We start from the raw sequence: 22,634 nt of genomic DNA on the forward strand, positions 1-22,634 counted from the left end.
CTACTACATGTTTATATTTTTTCCTTTTCTGTTTGACAATTTTTGTTTTTTTTCCGGACTTTATTTTGTGGTTAATTAGTTGTTGATCCTTTTTCACTAATGATATTTAAAGTTAACACAGCTGGTGTGTGTGTGTGCGTGTGTGTTTGTGTGTTTGTGTGTGTAACTCTCGCTAGTAGTTTTGAGCCTCATCCAATTCTTGAATTCAGTGGGTGATGGTTTGGGACCTTTCTAGAGCCTCTGAGGGATTACTATTTAATTAGTACTTTGGGTTCTACTGGGGGAGCTCACACCTTATTTATTTGTGCCCATGACAGAAAGTTGTTTTTTTTTTTTTTTTTTTCAGAACTCGATTATGTGATGGCGATTATTGTAAAAACAAATGTATCTGTCTTACAAAGATGTAAATCTAATTGTATCATAATTTCAATTATTAATATACTCTAGTGTTGAAAAGTTGATACTCATTACATATATAGCTTTGTTTGATCCCAGAAACCATTACTCAAGAAATTAGTTCAAACTCAAGGGTATTGTCCAACTGAAGTAAAGGTTACTCCCTCTTGCTGACTCTTTGTACCTGCTTAGTCTGTGAACGGCTTGAGGTAGGGACTGTCCCTTTAGAACAGCTGGAAAATCATGAGAACCATGGGGTTGTTACCACAAATAAATAAGACATGAGTGGTGCATAGTTCATTTCCTTGCTAGCTGTTCAGGGGTGTGAACTTCATCTGCTCTGAGCCATGGGTGTAGCAACAAGTGTAACTCTTACCTTCTTGTGTGATGAAAGTAACAACAATCCAATATTAACAGGACAGTATCTTATAAGTACCTTAACTTTGATCTTGCTGTTGAAAAGTAAAATGGTACTTGTGAAAGAGCTAGGCTGGCTGTTCACCGTGTGTGTGTGAGAGAGAGAACTGTAGGATGCAACTTAAAAAAATATTCTCCTCAGAAACCTGGTTGATACTTTTTTAAAAACATCATAACTGGGGAAATAGAAATTATAGTGCTAGTCAACAATGAACTTTATATCTCAATCTTAGCTTATGATTCTGATATGGGACCATAAGGTCAAACATAACTGTTCGATTAGTACCGGTACAATCTGGCACATCACAAGATACTGAATTTACTGACAGTTTTACAAGTTCTGAAAGTTGTGTGTGGTATGGTTTTTGCATAATTAAGACAGGAAAGAAACCCAGTTTGCTATGCTTTTTTATTTGAACACATATAAACCCAAAAATCTTTTAGAAAAGAATGTTTTTATTACCTTTGTCAGTGTAATGATATCCAAACCCCATGTCATATAATAAAAATTATACATGAAAATTGCAAACGATTCACAGTATACAACATTTTAGAAATGATAGTATCTTTTAGCACTTAATCCAAATAGACTAGCAAAACTAATTATAGTCAGACTCTCTAGTTGTTTTGTTATTGTTCTACAGATTCAGTTACAAATGATGACATATAAAATGGTGATAATGACCTTTATAAAGTGCTTTTGAGATGTACCAGTGAAAAGTGCTATGTTAGAGCTAAATGGTGGTGATATTATATTGATTGATTGTATTATTTCTTAGCATTTTACCCCAATTACATTTAACTTTAAAATGTGGAAATGACTTAAACTCTGCTTTTCTTCATTTTTAAAGTTCACAAAGCTTGAATACAGAAACACATCTGAATGAAAACTTTCCCAAATTTCCAGGTGGCGTCTGGAACTGGGTTTCCTCATTCAGGCATATCTAGTTATAACCACTGGACACCACAATGGAGTAATACACTTTTAAATTACACTGTAGGAAAAGATTGAATTTTCATATAATTAGTCATATCTTCTGAGATTTAACTATGGCTACCTCTTCACTACAGGGGGGGGGTCAATTTAAGATACGTAAATTCAGCTACGCGAATAGCCTAGCTGAATTCGACGTATCGCAGCCGACTTACCCCGCTGTAGGGACGGTGGCAAAATCGACCTCTGCGGCTTCCTGTCGACGGCGCTTACTCCCACCTTCGCTGGTGGAGTAAGAGCGTCGATTCGGGGATCGATTGTCGCGTCCCGTCGGGACGCGATAAATCGATCCCCGAGAGGTCGATTTCTACCCGCTGATTCAGGTAGAAATTTTTGACCTAGCCTATGAAAGGTAAACACAAAGCTAAAATTCTACTAGTAGTTACAGCCAAGCAACCACATTGACTTTAGTGGGATTAAACCAGTGTTGTAGAGGTAGAATTAGCCAAATTAATGCAGGCCTGGTATTTAAATTATCATGCTCTAGTTCTATGTCTAGAACAAATAAATATCTAATATATATATACATATATTTTTATTTCCAGTGGTGTTGCTTGATACTACAGCTGCAATTGGAGAACTAGGATGGAAAACCTATCCTTTAAATGGGGTAAGTCAAGTTCTCATTTTGCTTTTGTTGTCCTTTTTATTCAGCATTCTGGCATTTCAACAATAGAATGGACTAGTTCTGCTAAATGGATACTTGCCTGCAGTATGTACTAATGGAAAAGATTTTGGGATAGTGAAATAAAGAATCTGAATTGTAGTTAACACTAAGAGCCCCAAGAATAGCAAGTAAATATGTGCACATATTACAGTACCATCAGCTGCTACTTCTATAGGGAATGGTCTGTCAGGATTTCTCATAAGTCTGTATTTGGAGGTTTGTAATTAAGTTATGAATATCTTTTCTGTTTTTAAATCAGGAACAAGCTTTCTTTAAATTTCATAGAAAAAATAATTTACCCATTTATTACAGTAGTTTGAAACAATTTATGTGATGAAAGTGGCATTTTTGACTCCACTGTCTGATGGCATGATTCCAACTGTTAATTCTGAAAGCCCATTAAAATATTGTAAAAGAGTGAAAACAAAGCTATCAAAGTTTAGAAAATTTATATATTTATGTGAAGTGGCTTTTTCCTATATGACATTTTTAATCAAAAGTTCAGTATCCTAGATAATGTTTTACACAATTGCACGGTATTGTTAATATAGATTGACATGACAAGAGACACAGGGTACTTTGTAGGGCACAAGGCCTCTGAGCTTTGCAGATGTCTGGCATGCTTGGAGATGATGTGGCCAGATTGGGAGGGGGAAGAAGGGTGTGCTTTTTTTAGTGTAACCACTTGAGAAATATTTGAGGCTGAACTTCAAATGGTGTATTGCTCTTTCCACCTGTCCCATGCTCTTAACAGCACATCTATCCTTTTTAGTTTCACTTTTAATTAAGATACAGTATACTGAAGCAATTAAGTCCTTTTTTTATGTTGGGTCCTTATCCTAAGGACGCCCTAAGTTTAGCTATCTCTTGCCTTGTGTGTCATTCCTTTTCATATTAGGTGGTGTCAAGGCTGTATCCCCACTTTGAACTTTAGGGTACAAGTGTGGGGGCCTGCATGAGGACTTCTAAGCTTAACTACCAGCTTAGTTCTGGTCCGCTGCCACCATTCCCTTCCCTGGGAAGGTTTGAGAAACCTTTCACCAATTCCCTGGTGAATACAGATCCAAATCCCTTGGATCTTAAAACAAGGAGAAATTGACCCTTCCCCCCCCTCCTTCCTTTCACCAACTCCTGGTGAATACAGATCCAACTCCCTTGGATCTAAAAACAAGGAAAAATCAATCAGGTTCTTAAAAAGAAGGCTTTTAATTAAAGAAAAAGGTAAAAATCATCTCTGTAAAATCAGTATGGAAAATAACTTTACAGGGTAATCAAACTTAAAGAGCTCAGAGGACCCCCCTCTAGCCCAGGTTCAAAGTATAGCAAACAAAGATAAACACTCTAGTAAAAGGTACATTTACAAGTTGAGAAAACAAAGTAAAACTAAGACGCCTTGCCTGGCTTTTTACTTACAAGTTTGAAATATGAGAGACTTGTTTAGAAAGATGGGGAGAACCTGGATTGATGTCTGGTCCCTCTCAGTCCCAAGAGCGAACAACCCCTTAAACAAAGAGCACACACAAAAGCCTTTCCCCCCCCCCAAGATTTGAAAGTATCTTGTCCCCTTATTGGTCCTTTGGGTCAGGTGTCAGCCAGGTTACCCGAACTTCTTAACCCTTTACAGGTAAAAGGATTTTGGAGTCTCTGGCCAGGAGGGATTTTATAGTACTGTACACAGGAGAGCTGTTACCCTTCCCTTTATAGTTATGACACGCCCCCCAAATCACAGATAGTGTTGGACGTCCGGTTCCACACTGGCTGTGATTTCTTCCTGGAGTTCTAGGAGAAAACAGAGTTAATAAGACACATGTACCTTTAGACATACTACTGATTATATAAAAACTAACAATATGTTTTATTTCAAGAACAATTGTTAACCAGTTAACTCTGGGAAACTTTCCCGGGAGAGTGCATCAGCCACTTTGTTAGAAGCTCCTGAAATGTATTGTATTTCAAAATCAAAATTTTGGAGAGCTAAACTCCACCGAAGAAGTTTTTTGTTATTTCCCTTGGCGGTATGAAGCCACTGTAGCGCAGCATGGTCTGTTCATAGTTGGAAGCGCCGTCCCCAAACATATGGGCATAGCTTTTCCAGCGCGTACACAATGGCGTAGCATTCCTTTTCGCTGATTGACCAGTGGCTTTCCCTCTCAGACAGTTTTTTGCTGAGAAACACGACAGGATGGAATTCTTGATCCGGTCCTTCCTGCATTAAAACTGCTCCCATGCCTCGCTCGGACGCATCTGTGGTTACTAGGAACGGTTTGTCAAAGTCTGGGGCCCTTAGCACAGGGTCAGACATGAGTGTTGACTTAAGCTGGTTAAAGGCCTTTTGACACTCATCAGTCCACTGAACTGCATTTGGCTGTTTCTTTTTGGTTAGGTTTGTCAGCGGGGCGGCGATTTGGCTGTAGTGTGGTACAAATCGCCTATAATATTCGGCCAAGCCTAAGAAGGATTGGACCTGTTTCTTTGACTTTGGAACCGGCCACTTTTGGATAGCATTCACTTTGGCCTGTAGGGGATTTATAGTTTCTTGACCCACCTGGTGCCCTAGGTATGTCACTCTGTTTTGGCCTATTTTACACTTTTTAGCCTTAACAGTTAGTTCTGCCTGCCGGATGCGCTCGAAGACTTTTTCCAGGTGCTCCAGGTGTTCTGTCTATGAATCAGAAAAAATGGCCACATCATCGAGGTAGGCAACTGCAGATTCTCCCAATCCCGCTAGGAGACCATCTACAAGTCTTTGGAAGGTGGCGGGTGCATTTCGCAACCCGAAAGGGAGTACATTGAATTCATACACCCCTGCCTGGGTGACGAAGGCTGACCTTTCCTTAGCGGGTTTATCTAGTGGTACTTGCCAGTACCCTTTTGTTAAGTCTAAAGTAGAGATGAATTGGGCATGTCCCAATTTTTTCAATAGCTCATCTGTGCGTGGCATTGGATAGTTGTCAGGACGAGTTACAGCATTTAGCTTACGGTAGTTCACGCAAAAGCGTATTTTCCCATCTGGTTTGGGAACTAGAACCACTGGAGATGCCCATGCACTGTTAGAGGGGCGGATTATACCCATCTGTAGCATGTCCTGGATCTCCCTTTGTATAGCAGTTTGGGCATGAGGTGACTCCCGGTAGGGTGGGGTTCTAATTGGGTGAGCATTACCTGTGTCAATGGAGTGGTATGCCCGTTCGGTCCGTCCTGGAGTGGCTGAGAAAATCGGTGCAAAGCTTGTGCACAGCTCCTTGATCTGCTGTTGCTGCAGACGTCCAAGGGTCGTGGAGAGGTTCACCTCTTCCACGCCACCATTCCTTTTTTCTTCGTAGTAGACACCTTCAGGCCACTCCGCGTCATCTGTTTCCTGGGCTGTAAACTGGCAAACGTTTAATTCTCTGGAATAAAAGGGCTTAAGAGAATTAACATGGTATACCTTAGGCTTTATGTTGGAGGTGGGGATGGCTATGAGATAGTTAACAGCTCCTAGGCGCTCCTGGACCGTGAATGGTCCTTCCCACGACGCTTCCATTTTATGGGCCTGGAGCGCCTTTAAGACCATGACTTGGTCTCCTACTTTGAAGGACCGTTTTCTGGAATGTTTATCATACCAGGCCTTTTGCTCTTCCTGAGCATCCTTTAGGTTTTCTTTAGCAAGGGCTAAAGAGTGTCGGAGGGTGCTTTGTAGGTTGCTTACAAAGTCTAGAATGTTAGTTCCTGGAGAAGGCGTAAACCCCTCCCATTGCTGCTTCACCAACTGTAATGGCCCCTTAACCTCGCGGCCATACACAAGTTCAAATGGTGAAAACCCTAAACTGGGATGTGGTACAGCCCTGTAGGCAAAAAGCAACTGCTGCAACACTAGGTCCCAATCATTGGAGTGTTCATTTACGAATTTACGTATCATGGCCCCCAAAGTTCCATTAAACCTATCCACCAGACCATTGGTTTGATGGTGATGAGGGGTGGCAACCAAGTGATTCACCCCATGAGCTTCCCACAGGTTTTTCATGGTCCCTGCCAGGAAATTAGTTCCCGAATCTGTAAGGATGTCGGAGGGCCACCCTACCCTGGCAAAAATGTCTGCTAATGCCTGGCACACACTTTTAGCCCTGGTGTTGCTTAAGGGTACAGCTTCCGGCCATCGGGTAGGAAAATCCATGAAAGTCAGTACGTACTGCTTTCCTCTGGGTGTCTTCTTTGGGAAAGGACCCAGAATATCCACAGCTACTCGCTGAAATGGGACCTCAATTATGGGTAGTGGCTGGAGAGGGGCTTTAACCTGGTCTTGGGGCTTTCCTACTCGTTGGCACACCTCACAAGACCGGACATAATTAGCAACGTCCTTGCCCATTCCCTCCCTGTGAAAGGACTTCCCCAACCGGTCTTTGGTTCTGTTCACCCCAGAATGGCCACTGGGATGATCATGGGCTAAGCTCAAGAGCTTTACCCGATACTTAGTGGGAACTACCAACTGTCTTTGAGGATGCCAGTCTTCCTGGTGCCCACCAGAAAGAGTCTCCTTGTATAAAAGTCCTTTTTCTACAACAAACCGGGATCGGTTAGAAGAGCTGAGAGGCGGTGGGGTGCTCCGTGCCGCCGCCCAAGCTTTCTGAAGGCTGTCATCTGCTTCCTGCTCGGCCTGGAACTTTTCCCTTGATGCTGGAGACATCAGTTCCTCCTTGGACTGTGGGCTGGGGCTTGGTCCCTCTGGAAGCGATGCAGGTGCTGGGGCTGTTTCCATTGACTGTGAACCGCTGTCTGCTGGTGCACTATGTGGTATTTCAGGCTCGGGCTGAGCCTCTTGGGTAGGGTTATCTGCTGCTTCCACCAGTTCAGGCTCGCTGGTGCCCTCTGGCATTGGAGTTGTAGACGGGTTTGCAAGCGCTGGACTCAGTGCTGGCAATGGTTCTGGTGCTGGTTGCGTTGCCAGTTCCGGTTCTGGGACTGGCTTTGGCTGGGTCTCTGGGATTGGATCCACTACGGCTGTTGCAGTCGTTGGCAGGGGATCCGGTTCCACCACCTTTGTTTGGGTCTCCGGTAACACAGACGGGGCCCTGGTGGACAGCTCAGGAACAGGGATGGGGGTGAAAGCTTGCTTAGCCTGGCTGCGTGTGACTATTCCCACCCTCTTGGCTAGCTTTACATGGTTGGCCAAGTCTTCCCCCAGTAGCATGGGAATGGGATAATTGTCATAGACTGCAAAAGTCCACATTCCTGACCAGCCCTTGTACTGGACATGCAACTTGGCTGTAGGCAAGGTTACAGACTGTGACACGAAGGGTTGAATGGTCACTGAAGCCTCCGGGTTGATGAGTTTGGGGTCCACTAGGGATTGGTGGATAGTTGACACTTGTGCCCCAGTGTCCCTCCAAGCGATAATCTTCTTTCCGCCCACTCTCAAGGTTTCCCTTCGCTCCGAGGGTATGAGAGAGGCATCTGGGTCTGGGGATCTTTGGTGTGATTGGGGTGTAATGAACTGTAATCGGTTGGGGTTCTTGGGGCAGTGAGCCTTTATATGCCCCAGTTCATTACATTTAAAACATCGCCCTGCTAAGGTATCACCGGGGCGATGTTGGTTGATGGAGACTGGTGGGGTGGGGTGAGAAGGCGTCTGGGGTTTCCCTTGGGATGTGGGTGGGGCCTTGGGTTGTCCCCGGTGGTAAGGTTTTGTTTCGGCTTGCCCCTTCTGATATTCGCTCCAACTGCTACTAGTTTTTTTCTTTTCTGCCACCTCCACCCATTTGGCTCCAATCTCCCCCGCCTCGGTTACAGTTTTGGGCTTCCCATCTAGGATGTACCTTTCTATTTCCTCAGGAACACCCTCTAAAAACTGCTCCATTTGCATTAGGAAGGGCAACTCTTCCGTAGATTTAACATTTGCTTCTGATATCCAGGCATCCCAATTTTTCCCAATGTGGTAGGCATGTCGGGTAAATGACACATCGGGTTTCCACCTTAGGGCTCTGAACCGTCGATGGGCATGCTCGGGTGTTAGCCCCATTTTGAGTCTGGCCTTGTTTTTAAAAAGATCATAACTGTTCATGTGTTCCTTAGGCATTTCAGCCGCCACCTCTGCTAAGGGTCCACTGAGCTGCGGCCTCAGCTCTACCATGTACTGGTTTGGAGTGATGCTGTATCCAAGGCAGGCCCTTTCAAAATTTTCTAAGAAGGCCTCAGTATCATCGCCTGCCTTGTAGGTGGGGAATTTTCTGGGATGGGAAGTGGTACCTGGAGAGGAGTTGCTAGGATGGGCTGGTGCATCCTGCCTAGCCCTTGCTACTTCCAGTTCATGCTTCCTTTCTTTTTCTCTCTCCTCCATCTCTTTTTCTCTCGCCTCCTCTTTGGCTTTTTCCAGCTCCATAGTTCTCTTGTGAGCCTCCTCTTTGGCTTTCTCTTCTCTTTCTTTTAGCTCCATCTCTCTCTTGTGGGCCTCCTCTTTGGCTTTCTCTTCTCTTTCTCTCAGTTCCATAGCTCTCTTGTGGGCCTCCTCTTTGGCTTTTTCTTCTTTTGTAGTCATTTTCCTGTTTTCTTGTGCTGGGTCACACCCCTCTGCAGTTGACTGAAACTGGGATGCACTTAGCTCAGGCTGCTGCTGAGTTAACAGAGACTTTCTAACTAGCTACTCCCGAGGATGTAAAAAGAAAAAAAAACAATTCAGCTTGTAAATTCCTTTTACCAGTTTGCTCAATGATTGAACCCTTCTCTTAACAAAGGCCCTTGTTAAAAAAACTTAACACCTCTGCCTTCAGGCAAGGAGAGATAAGATATGCATCTACCTTCAGCTCTGCTTTCCAAGCAGCTAGAAGGGAAAAAAAATCTTACTGGCTTTTGGGTTTAAAATGATCCCACCTCTGCCACCATGTCAAGGCTGTATCCCCACTTTGAACTTTAGGGTACAAGTGTGGGGGCCTGCATGAGGACTTCTAAGCTTAACTACCAGCTTAGTTCTGGTCCGCTGCCACCATTCCCTTCCCTGGGAAGCTTTGAGAAACCTTTCACCAATTCCCTGGTGAATACAGATCCAAATCCTTTGGATCTTAAAACAAGGAGAAATTGACCCTTCCCCCCCTCCTTCCTTTAACCAACTCCTGGTGAATACAGATCCAAACCCCTTGGATCTTAAAACAAGGAGAAATTGACCCTTCCCCCCCCTCCTTCCTTTCACCAACTCCTGGTGAATACAGATCCAACTCCCTTGGATCTAAAAACAAGGAAAAATCAATCAGGTTCTTAAAAAGAAGGCTTTTAATTAAAGAAAAAGGTAAAAATCATCTCTGTAAAATCAGTATGGAAAATAACTTTACAGGGTAATCAAACTTAAAGAGCTCAGAGGACCCCCCTCTAGCCCAGGTTCAAAGTATAGCAAACAAAGATAAACACTCTAGTAAAAGGTACATTTACAAGTTGAGAAAACAAAGTAAAACTAAGACGCCTTGCCTGGCTTTTTACTTACAAGTTTGAAATATGAGAGACTTGTTTAGAAAGATGGGGAGAACCTGGATTGATGTCTGGTCCCTCTCAGTCCCAAGAGCGAACAACCCCTTAAACAAAGAGCACACACAAAAGCCTTTCCCCCCCAAGATTTGAAAGTATCTTGTCCCCTTATTGGTCCTTTGGCTCAGGTGTCAGCCAGGTTACCCGAGCTTCTTAACCCTTTACAGGTAAAAGGATTTTGGAGTCTCTGGCCAGGAGGGATTTTATAGTACTGTACACAGGAGAGCTGTTACCCTTCCCTTTATAGTTATGACAGGTGGTATTATCTTTTAATTACTGTATATGATGCATGTGCTGTGTTGACTTCTGAAACAAACTGAGATATAGAGCACCGATTGTATTTTGTATTCATTCTTTGTGGGGTTTTCTTTCTTGCAGCACATTCTAGAAGGAAATAAAGTTGTCCATCCTCAGCACCTTAATAATCTGTTCTTTAAAAGTGCCACTTGTGTCTGCCCTCAGGGACTCCAAGCAATGTGACATTTCTTATTCTCAGCCTGTTTTCAAAATAATGGATTACATTTTTCAGGCTTTTCCAGTCCTTTGTATTCTCAGACAAGATTCTTAGTCTGTTAATACGTATCTCGGTATTTTACACTTTGTTTGCAGTCTCATCTAGCCTGAATCCTAAATTCTGAAGGTTTTCTTTGGAAATTATGGACAAAATAAACAGGCTCAGATCCTGATAAGAAAGCTACAATATGAGCCAAATACCTTTTTAACTTAGTCAAATGATGAGTCCCATTAAAGTCAACAGGATTACTTGTGTGCATAAGACAAGCAAGATCTGATACCATTTCCTTTAAATAGCAATGGGTTTTTCATATGCATTCTTGAAAGCTTCAATTGTTCCACCAACAATAGATCTAAAATGCAAGCAGGAAGAAACAACAAAGATGACTTACACAATAACCATCAGAAAATGTCTGTTTTGGCTGATCATGTAAGTCCCCTTCCCACTCTCAATTTTGTAGCTCATTTTTAAATCACAGATATGTTGAAGTTTTGCCAGAGGAATTTCTTCTACTTTGTCAGTCTTAGGAATTGGCAGTATTTCTCTGATACAAAGAGCTTACATATGAATTAATTGTAAATATATGGGGTTCACATTATTTTTAAGATATGCTATGATCTTTCTTGGGAATCTGACAAAAAAAAGGTCACTGAGAAAATTATGATAGGTTCTCTTTTCCAAAAGTATTTATGTGGAGGTAGCTTGAAGAAATGGAAAACATTGGCTAGGTGAAAACTGAATTGCTGTGTAGTGTTAATTTGAGCAGTTGTTAAGGTGCTAGAAGTGGTGATAGATATTCACTGATACTAAGGCCATTTTTACACTTACTGGAGCTCAACACTTCTGTGATTGATGCAGCGGGGGTCAATTTAGTGGGTCTGATGAAGACCCGCTAAATCGACTGCAAAGCACTCTCCAGTCGACTCTGGTACGATGGGAGAGTGTCTCCCATCGGTGTAGCATGGTGTATTCATGTAGCTGGAGCAGCATAACTTAGGTCAACTTACTGAGATAGTATGGACAAGGCCTAAGTAAACACTGGAACTGAGCAAATAGAAAACCTCCTTCATGAATAATCGAAAAGTGAATATAATATCCTATGTCCTTGTAGAATAACAGATATGTTTTTATGAATTCTAATATTCACAGCAGAGTAATTTAAATATATGCAAAATTGCTGCTTAAAATGGGTGGCGGCTAATTCTTTTAGGACTGCTGCCATGCTTAGAATTACTTAAATTCATGTATACTTTAATAGAGTTTTTTAAGTTCAGAAGTTAATATAGAAAAAACTGTATAGAAAGGTACCAAATTATTTTTAAAGTGGTTGTGAAATTAATCTTTAAAGCTAAAAACTAAAGTGTATTGCTTTACTCCTTATGTTTTAAATAACTTTTGAATACCTGTATACAGGTAAAAGGATTACAGTTTCCATCACTGCTAGCTCCTTCTCATTTATAAGCACTCAGAAATTTTGAAGAACATGCCCTACACACACTCCTTCATGTCCATCATGTAATCTGTCAATTGTATTTGTTTGCAATTCTGAATTTCCATCAATATATAGATTATTTATATCCACACTTTTTTGAACTGAAGGCCAAATTCTGCCTTCAGCATCATGTGTTTGTCTCTCTTTGTCTTAAGCCAGAAATTACTCCCTTGTATTTATTGATTTTAAAATTTAAGTTCAATAAAATAGCTGTTCTCCTAAATCCTTTACAAAATGATCACAGATGTTGCATGTCCGGAATATTCCTATCCAGAGTTATGGATCTAGCCTAATATAGTTACCCTGTACTCGGAGGCCTATCTGTGCAATCTAGATATTATTTTTATTTTCCCTGAGAATGTAAATTTTCCTGTCCTTGGTGAGCTCCCCAGCATTACCTCTTCCCTTGAGACCCCATAGAAGATCTTTCTTCAAAGCTCCAAGTCAGAACGTGATAGGGCTTTGGGACCAGGGAAGGTGAAGGTGGAGCAGCATTAACATTGAAGCTCTTTCAATGGCTGCATGGGTGGATTTAGTCACTGGTAGCATGCCTCTTGGAGGATCAGCATGTAGGGGCCACCCATCCAACCAGGCACTTCTGCCTCCCTCATTCCAGGGCTCCCCAGGGTTGTGAGACTATGTGCCCTCTTTACCTCCATGTATCCCAAACCTCTCCCACCTGAGGGGATGATTCGCCATTATGAATGTCTCTAAATTTCCTGATCTGTGCCCACTTCCCCCAGGCTTATCAACTTCCAATCTAATCTCCTAATTTGGAACACCAACATTCTCATGTTGGTCCATCTGGTCTGATATTCTGTCTTTTGACATTGGTGATTGGAAGATGCAGGAATCCCCACGAAGGACAATTACAGAATAAATGGCTCATAAAGGAAATTTCTTCCAAAACCCTTTTGCTGGTTGGCTTATCCTGAAGCAGGATGGTTTGTGACCATCAGTGTTATACATATGAATGTCCAGTTTGTATTTTAAATCCTGAAAACCTCTTGGACACTATATCTTATAGCAATGATATCCAAACTTTATGCTCTGTGCTGCTAAAAGCCCTTAATTTTGATAGGTTAAATGAGGAGGAAGATCCATCCCTTCTGCCAAACATTTTTTTCTTTTTTAAATACTCAAGAATTCACTCATGGTGTTCCTTCAACTGGTAAAAATATATTTCTCTTGGCTGTGTTAAAGAGCAATAGATAGGCAGAAAATAATATGCAGACAGAGATTCAGTAGCAGATCCCCAAAAATCTCTGGGTTCTTCTTCGAGAGGTGTCCCTGTGGGTGCTCCACTCCAGGTGTTGGTGCATCCCTGGACCTTCACTCGGAGATTTTTACAGCAGTACTCGTACCGGTCGTGCACACATGCTCTGAGTGTACTTTAGTAGTACGCGTGCGCGACCGGTCTCCTCAGTTCCTTCTCTACCATCCCTGGCCTGAGATGGAGCTCAGCAGACTCGTTAGAGACTTTTCTCTTCCTTCGTTCATATACCTTCCCTGTTAGTTTGTTATCAGTAGTAATTAGATAACATTTTCCTGTCTTTACTCTATAAGACTACAAAAAAAATTTTTTTTCTTTGTTCCTGTCAGAGGCAGCCGCTTCCGACATGCCTGGCTCCCCAGGCTTTAAGCACTGCTCTAATTGCAATGATGCCATCCCTCTTTCGGATGGCCATTCAAAATGTATAAAATGTTTGGGGGAGTCCAACATCCCCCCCAAAAATGTGCCCACTTCAGCAAACTTAAATCCAGGGCACGTAAGGACAGGAAGCTGAGATTAAAACTGCTTCCCCTTCAGAAATCTCTAGGGTCATCTTCAGACCCGGGGTGCCGACTCAGCTACAGGCCACAGCCCCCCGTCTCAAAAAAAGACAAGAAGACTGCAAAAAAAGGCACCCTCTCGCACCCGCAAACAGTGGGACAAGACTTCTCCAGGCAGGTCTACAGCCTCCCTTACGGCACTTCCCTGGCTGAGTTCTTTTGACGCGCTGGGCTCCTCCGGCACCGCGTGAAACCCGCCTGCGGCTGCGGCGAAAGCACAAAGCTCCGGTGCCGAGGCTTCAGGCTTCCAGTTGCCTGCCTCTCTCATGGCACCGTTCGGCACCACTTCACATGCTGACATGCCTGACCCCCCGCAGGCTATTCTTGCTCTCCCGGCACCGGCTGAGCTGACTGGCAATGAAACAATGCTCAGGACACCGGTGCAGAGGAACTTTTCTTCACAGCAGATTCCTCTTGCACAGCCCTCACCTCACAGAGGAGTTCCAGCACCACAATTTACACAGTCAAGGGACCTGCTGGTGTCACCTAGCCTGCAGTCACCCCTACTTAATGCCTACTTCTCTCCAAATGCTTAGTAAGGGTCCGCACAGCCTTCCTCCAGTGATGAGGAAGCTGGTCTGCAGGGGGAGTTTTCACCATATGAAATCTCCCATCCTCAGACCCCAATCAATAGAGGTCATAGAAAAATTACCTCGTCCTACTCTCAGGATCCTGCCTCGTGGTGTGTGAACCCCTGGATGGCACCACCCATGCCATTTCCACCACAGTGGGCGTCTTATCCTCGAGACCACACTCGCTGCACCTCTTCCACTCATACTTGACTACCTATTAGACCTCAAGCAATTGGACCTTTCTTTCAGCTTCATCAAAGTCCACTTAGCTGCTATTACAGCTTTTCATGACAAGATCAACGATACCTCTGCTTTTTCTCATCCAATCACCAAGTGTTTTCTTAAAGAGCTACAATCCCTATACCTGGACATTAAACCTCCTACCCCTCCGTGGGACCTTCACTTAGTATTATCCTGCTTAACTCAACAACCATTCGAGCCCCTAGCCACTTGCTCCCTCTTACACCTCTCTATGAAAACCACATTCTTAGTGACAATCACCTCCGCCAGATGGGCAGGAGAAATAGCAGCTCTCATGGCAGACCCACCGTATACACTATTTTTCAAGGACAAGGTTACCCTCCAACTACATCACAAGTTTCTTTCAAAGGTGCATTCGTCATTCCACATCAACAAGCTGATACACCTACCAACCTTCTTTCCTAAACCACATGCAAACTCTTTTGAATCCACAATGTATACATTAGATGTATGCAGGGCATTGTCCTTCTATCTGGATAGAACCAAGCCCTTTCGGAACTCTTCCAGACTCTTTGTCTCCATTGCAGAGCGCTCCACAGGGACACCTATTTCTACCCAGAGACTTTCAAACTGGATTTCTGAGTGTATCCGACTGTGCTAACAGATAAAGAAAATTACGCCTCCTGCCAGCGTCAAAACTCACTCCACTAGATCTGTGGCTACCTCCATGGCTTTTCTACTCAAAATTCCTCTGGCTGACATCTGCAAAGCAGCCACTTGGTCTTCTGAACACACATTTATTAAGCATTATGCCCTTACTCAAGGCCCTCTCTCTGATACACAATTAGGCAGAGCCGTATTATCTACCGCATTCTTACCAAATCCGAAGTCCCTACCTCCTTGAGGTACACTGCTTTTAAGTCAGCTGGAGTGGAGCACCCGCAGGGACACCTCTTAAAGAAGAAGAGGAGGTTACTCACCCTGTTCAGTAACTGATGTTCTTCGAGATGCGTGTCCTGGTGGATTCTCCACTACCCACCCTCCTGCCCTCTACTTCGGAGTTGGGGTAGCCTCTGTTGTAGAGAAGGAACTGAGGAGACCAGTTGCACACGCGTACTATTAAGGTACACTCAGAGTTGGGGGGCAGGCTCTGTGCGTGCACGACCGGTATGAGTACTGCTGTAAAAATCTCCGAGCGAAGGCACAGGGACGCACCGACACCTGGAGTGGAGCACCCTCAGGGACACTCATCTCGAAGAAAGTCAGTTACTGCATAGGGTGAGTAACCTCCTCTTTTCAAGGCAGAACTCTGTGCCAATTTGATGGAGAAGAAAACTCACCACCTTCACTCTCTCTCTCACTCACACAAAAGAAAGGCAACAAAATTGCAAATAAAAACTTCCAACATTTCCTTATCCCAGTGTGGAAATAGCCCTAGAAGAAATATAGGGAATTGTCTGGCCTCATGAATTGACACTTTGAATAAAGTCTTTTCTGTCTACATGTGGCAACCCCTTTTTTTTATTGTATTGATTTTGAATAAAGTATATCAGTTTAGCTGTATGTGACTTTCCATGAGTCTGAATTTAACATCCATTTTATATGTCTTGTTGTTTAGCTCTTTAAGAGACTACTCAAAGTTAATTGGTGGGAGAGAAGCTAGCCTAATTAGGTCAGCTTTTTGCTATTGTAAGGGCACGTTTTATGTTTTCTCAATACTTCTATTTTTGTGTTTGACACTATGATTTAACTCTTTATATACTAAGCTATAATCATGTAAAAGTGAAATGATCACACTGGCAACAAAAGGCTCAAATCCAGTATGCAGGGTTTTTTTGTAAGTTGCCTGGAGCTTTCTAGAATGAGATCCATCTCTTGTTAGTACATTAATACTCCTCTTAGGGTTATAGAAACTTGGGGAACTCACTAAAATGACATCTAATAAACTAAAATGAAAATCAGTATTTTTTTCCCTCTGCAGCCTTGGGTGGCTCACAATGCTTTGCTGATGTAGCTCCTAACCTGGGCTCCTCACAAACAGCCAAAGAGGCTGCAGATCACACCGAGTGCCTATGAATATCTGCAGCCTGCCAGCAGCACTCTGGCTTCCTCCAGCCTTGGCTATTACCTGCAGGGTGACCTCAACATACTCCCAGTCCCTGATTTTCTCCAAAAAACATGTGTTATGCACCTACTCAGCCCTCTCCTGGGCAGTTCAGACATTAGAGGTCTGTTTTTCCCTGTAAGGAGTCAATATACAAGAATTTGCTATTTTAAACTGGAGTTACCCAACAATTCAGATTAAACACAACACTGGATTAGTTTTGCTTAAAAAATAAAACAAGTTTATTTAACTACAGAGAGATTAAGTGAGTACAAGTACAAGGTATTAAAGTCAGAAATGGTTACAAGAGAAATAAAGATAAAATGCTTCCTAGTAGCTAAGACTTGGCTTGGTTCAAGGTTAAATCCTTACCACAGGTTTCCCGCAACATTGTTGAATGAAATTTTCAAATCAAAATCTCTCATTAAGTCCAAAAGGTGAAAAAGAGAGAGAGTACCTGGACGGTTTTTGCACCTCCCTTTTTATAGTCCTCTCACTCTTGAAAATGCATTTTTGTGGGGGTACCTCTAGATGAAGTTCCTTCCAGTTGTGAGGATGGAGGCATGGTGGTTAAAATGCAAATCAATCTGTTCCTGTCCCTCTTCGCTGCCAATGAATGCCACTTGACCAATGATTGCAATCATCTTTGACACCCAGCTAGAGGTGTCAGTTTGTCTTTTTTTCTCTTTGAGAAATAGATTACCCCCCCTCCCCCAGACTTTTCTGGCAAGCACAATTTAGTCATAACTTCAGTTTATGTTCATAACTTTACAAATGTTCCTACATACATTTCACTATGATATTGTTGACCAGTGAGCTGTTTGTTTTCAAATGATGCCTTGCAAGGCATATTTTGTACAAGATTATTACAATAGTGTGTTTGGATGTGAATACAGGGGTACATTCAGTCACATACACCTGTCCCAAGATCCCCCCATCAAGTTGTGTGGATTTACTATAACATTTTCTTCAGAGAAAATATTTTTTTAAGGAAGTGATACTAAAATAGGGGAAATGATTCACTGACTGGGGAGCAGGGAGTGAAACTGACTATTTTTCTCTTAGTTTGTGCATTTGACAGAACTGCTTGTTTAATAATTACACTGATCATAGATGTCGCTTGGAATAATAAAAGGTTAAAACTGTGTTCAGGCAGAAATATGATTTTAAGATTCAGTGATTGGAGAATGCTTATCAGTGTAAACCTAATTGTAGGGGACTTTTTTGAGTTTTATTTAGTGATATTTTGGTCACATCTGATTGAAAAAGGATGTCTCCATTAAATTAGAGAGTGGTATTCGTGATAGGCTACCTAAGTTTTCTACCTCAGTCAGGGATACATGCGACACTTCCAGCATAAAATACTCTTCATTTTGAAATAAATCAGTCATTCCAACACTTCCCCCACCCCTTTCCTGCAAACAAATCCTTCGTTGTAATACTTCCTCTCCATAAATAATCAATTATGTGTTCTTCCTTACCAAGGATCTATCTATCCTTTACTCCAACCCCTTGCAACCAACCATACTTCCAACTCCCCAGCACCACATGGAGGTTATTTTAAGTGTCACCTGGCAGCTATTCCTCACAATAACAAGAGCAGATCCTTCTGGTGGCGGGTGGGTAGTTGTATTATTGAGAAGTGAGTAGATCTGTCCAAACTGCTGGCAATGTGGGAGGTGAGTCTCTCCTAAATAAGGAGGAACAGGTTTCTCCTGTGGTAGTAAGGTTGGGGTGGGGGAGCAATGGGGGGGGGGGTCCAGACTCCCTCAGAGTACCAAGTCTTTAATCTCTGAGCAGGGCATGTAGGCTCTGTTGGGGAGAGGGGATGTATTGCTAGGCTTGTACTGTGCAGCAGAAGTTTTGTTATTAATGATATTAAATTTAGTGCCAAGATGCCCCCACCAGAAATCAAGGCCCAAGTGTGCTAAGTGCTGTACATAAACATTAGTAAGAGCAGTCCCTGCCTTAAAGAGCTTACTTTAATGGACAAGACAAAGGGTGGGAGAGACCAAGTACTATCCTTATTTTAGAGACCAGGAAAACTTAGGTACAGGATATTAAGTGACATGTGCAAGGTCACAGAGGAAGTCTCTTGGGAGATCAGGGTTCAACACCAGCTCTAAGTCACAATCCAATGCCTTTAGCACAAGAATATCCTTACTTTCTAGATTATCCTAGATTATATGTCCTGTGCACTGCTGGAATAGTCAAATGCATATGGAGAGGTAATAAGGAATTCCTTACCTATGCACTTTTCGCCATACTGGTGGGGAGCAGGGGGAGCGGCACAAGGGGGAAGTTTCTCTTGTCACAGCTGTTCCTGACATTCCCAGTAGTTGCTTGAGTGAACAGCAGTTAGTTCAATGTCATCCGCAGAAAGCACTAAAAAATGTGAATGAGTAGAGCCAGATCTAGAATTTCACATTGAGCCTATGAGACACCAATTCTTGCCCCACCCTATCTACCCTTATCATACTGCTATGCATGGGGCCACAGTCAGGATTTCGGGGAGGGCTAGTAGAATGATTACTTGGGGTATACTTTAAAATTAATTGATTTCAATTATACATGTAGATTAGATTAGTTTCTCTAAAGGAAGATTGGCTGCTGCTGATACAAGAAAAAACACTATATCCTGCAAGCTCGGATGTTCCCTCCATAGCTTTATCTCTAGATGCAGAGAAGGCCTTTGATAGGGTTGAATAACCTTATCTAATAGCTGTCCTAAAAATATTCAGATTTGGACCAATACACTGACTCAATTCAGGTATATTATAACTCTCCCCTCACTTCACTATCAACTAAGGAAATTATTTCTCCCACATTTCAACTAGAAAGAGGGACACCGGCAGGTCTGCCTCCTCTCATGTCTCCCTAATCTCTCCTGAAGCACTGGCAATGGACATATGTCAGCACTCAGCCACTGAAGGTGTGACTATAAACAGGAAAGCATACAAAATCAGTGTACATACTGATGACATTTTTGAAGACTTTAGCCTCATCAATCCCATCATTATTGAATGTAGTTGACTTTTTTGAGAGATCCCTAGTTTTGGTATTAACTTGAATAAATCCGCAAGCAACGAATATATTCAAAAGATCAGATCCTTTCAGTTTCAGCATTTTCCATTTTCAATATGCAAGGAAATAACTTATTTAAGTGTTAATTTTTGAAACATTAGGACAAATCTTGTTTCTGTAAATACGGACTACATATTAAGAGGTTTCCAAGGATGTAGAGAGGTGGTGTCTCCTCCCTCTTTTCTTGCTGGGGAGAATAGATTTACCCAAAATGAATATCTGCCCGAGATTGACTTATATCATTAGCCTCCTTCACTCTTTGCTCAACTAATTGGATTATCATGCAGTTTATATGGGATAAAAAATAGCCTTGCTTGTCACACAAGTTCCTTAAAAAAAAATCCTGAGAAACTGGAGATACGGGGTTGCTAGATTTGTACCTAGCTAACATTTCAAATGTAAAGTGGTTCCCCTCCAGTGGCTGTGTTTACACACCAGCCTGGTTTGAGATAGGAAAAAAAGCTTAGCTTGCTGTTTGATTTCCTCTCTTCTTGTATATACCTTAAGAGGCTACCCCCACCCTGGAGGAAAAATCCAGTCTTCCAATCTACATGTGACATCCTGCAATCTGCTGAGACAATTAAAGCAATCTGATCTTACTAATTCTCTTCTCATACCATTATGGGATAACCTGTGTATCAGGATCAAGACAAACTCCACACTTAAGACAGTTTGGATAGCCAAAGGATGTACCAAAAATATATATATAATATGAGATGATAGACTGGTCTTCATTCAATTACATGCATAACAAATATCAGCTACCACTTTTTCACAATTCCTTCTTCAGTGTCAATGCTCAAGGAATCATGAAAGGATAGGGAAGAACTGGTTTCTTTCAACTCTCTCACTTCTAGAAGAACATGTTAATAAATATGGAAACAAATCACTTTGTAGGAATTAAGGTGTCTTACTGCTTTGTAATAATCTCTCAATCTCAGTCGCAAAGAAAAAAAAAAGGGAGAAAGAATTTAGCCTTTACTATTTCAACAGAAACCTGGGAGGATATCTGGCTTAATGTGAAAGATACTTCAAGTTCTTTATCCTTGTGATTCTTCCAGAACAAGATATTAAGCAGGGACTACTGGACTCCAGAACATTTAAGGGTAGATTACATCTCCAGCACTCAGTGTGTGTTACCAAACAGTCACATGTCAACCTTTTGCAATCCTCTATACCTGTCAAAAATGCATGTGTTCTGGAATGCCACGTTCAGTGCTCTCTCAAACTGAGAGCCACTATCTTTCCTTCTCCAAACTTGTATGTTTTAAGGGTGCAGAATGAGTCGGTATTACCAGTTAACATTGTGCAATAGATTGCAGTAACTATTTTAGTGGCCAAAAGAGTTTGTTGGAAAAAATGGAAATCTGCAGTTCCTCCCTTGTACATAGACTGGCTTAGTGAGCACTCTACTGCTGCATTAATGGAAAAAATGACGGTCTAATAGAAACATTTTGGGGAATAATGAGGATGTCTGATTACACTTGAAATTATTGCATAGTTTTGCAGTTTAGTGTGTATATATTGGTCCCTTATACTAATAGGTTATGTTTTTACTTATTTATCCATTTAGACACTTTGATACCCTGCATGACTTCTGTGGGTTTGTGGATAGGTTTGTGTGTGTGTTTTGTTTTGCAAATAATGACAATTTTGTTTTATTTCATTGTGTTTGTTTTATATAAAAATGTCTTTTTTTTTAAACTTTAAAGTACCTGTGGAGTGAAACTAGATCTCTAGCAACTCCAAAGCACCACTTCTTATTCAGGCAGTGAATGATTCTTATTGCTTCTTTCAACCATAGGGTTCCATTAGCATCAGTTTATATTGTCTTACTTTTTTCCAGGGAATCTTTCCAAGGAAAAGACATAGAGATGATATTTGTAATGAACGCAGAGATTCCTTTTTAGCAGAAAGGGCCCTTCCAGCAGAAAGAATTTGCACATGCCCTTCCAACTCATCAGCTTAGGTGTGCTTACTTTCTTATTGGACACCTGTGTCCAAAGTAACTAATTACACTCTACCACATCTGCAATGAACATCTTAAAGTGAGCACCCTAGTTTATCTGACTGAGAACATTTAATCCCAGTGATTTCAGCTATTGTAAACGCTTCCTTGTCAATTAGTAATCTTCCTACAAAATGAACCACAGATGTAATTACTCTTTGTTTGTTTGTTTTTTTTTTTTTTTTAATGTCTCTTTTTCCTTTGGGGGATCTTTTAAGCTTTTGACTTTTTTTTTTCTGGCTGTCTGATTAAAACTCTTCAGAAAGTTTCAGGCAGCTTCCTTGGTTCCAAATTCGTCATATCACTGACAGTGAACTTGTGGTACTATTGTATGTTTTTTGTGTTTTTTTTTTCTTTGTTCTCCTCCCACCCATTACACATGCACTCCAGATGTAATTTATTTTACCCTTTTCTTTACAATAGTTGATTTCCAATACGTTTCAGTGAACACTGGCATATTGGCTCCCTCTAAACCAATTAGAAAATATTGTTAGATTTTTCTGGCATATCGCTGCTCACCTGCAGACTGTGCTCTTCTATATCTATTTATATATATTCGAATCTTTGTTCTATTTTTAATCATGTTCAGAGCTATCAATGTTATGTTTTAAAACCTTTGGCCAGGTAAGGAGTATTCCAACACTAGACTCTTTGGCTTTATTTAAATAAAAAATTCTCCAGTTCTGAATCAGGTCACTCCATGTTAGTTGTCTTCATTTGCTTTAAAGTAATATGGAGACAATGGTCCACAGTCCATTCCCTGATGCAAAATGAATAAACCCTCCCATCAGAATAAAACCACTCAACTGAATTAAGACATTGGATATACAAAGAGTGCAAGTAAGTAAAGCCAGGCGTTTTCCA

General features: G+C 41.9%; 1 protein-coding gene across 2 annotated transcripts in view; it reads left to right on the plus strand.

The window, feature by feature from the left end:
• The window catches only part of EPHA6 (EPH receptor A6), an 875,951-nt gene that overhangs the window by 43,593 nt on the left and 809,724 nt on the right, over positions 1 to 22,634 (plus strand). For both annotated transcript variants that reach the window (XM_065406410.1, XM_065406419.1), the window contains exon 2: positions 2,353 to 2,417. In XM_065406410.1, coding sequence (XP_065262482.1) covers positions 2,353 to 2,417 — 65 coding nt within the window. The remainder of the gene's footprint in view (positions 1 to 2,352; positions 2,418 to 22,634) is intronic.

Source organism: Emys orbicularis, chromosome 1 (assembly GCF_028017835.1).
Source record: "Emys orbicularis isolate rEmyOrb1 chromosome 1, rEmyOrb1.hap1, whole genome shotgun sequence".
Taxonomy (NCBI): Eukaryota; Metazoa; Chordata; order Testudines; family Emydidae; genus Emys; species Emys orbicularis.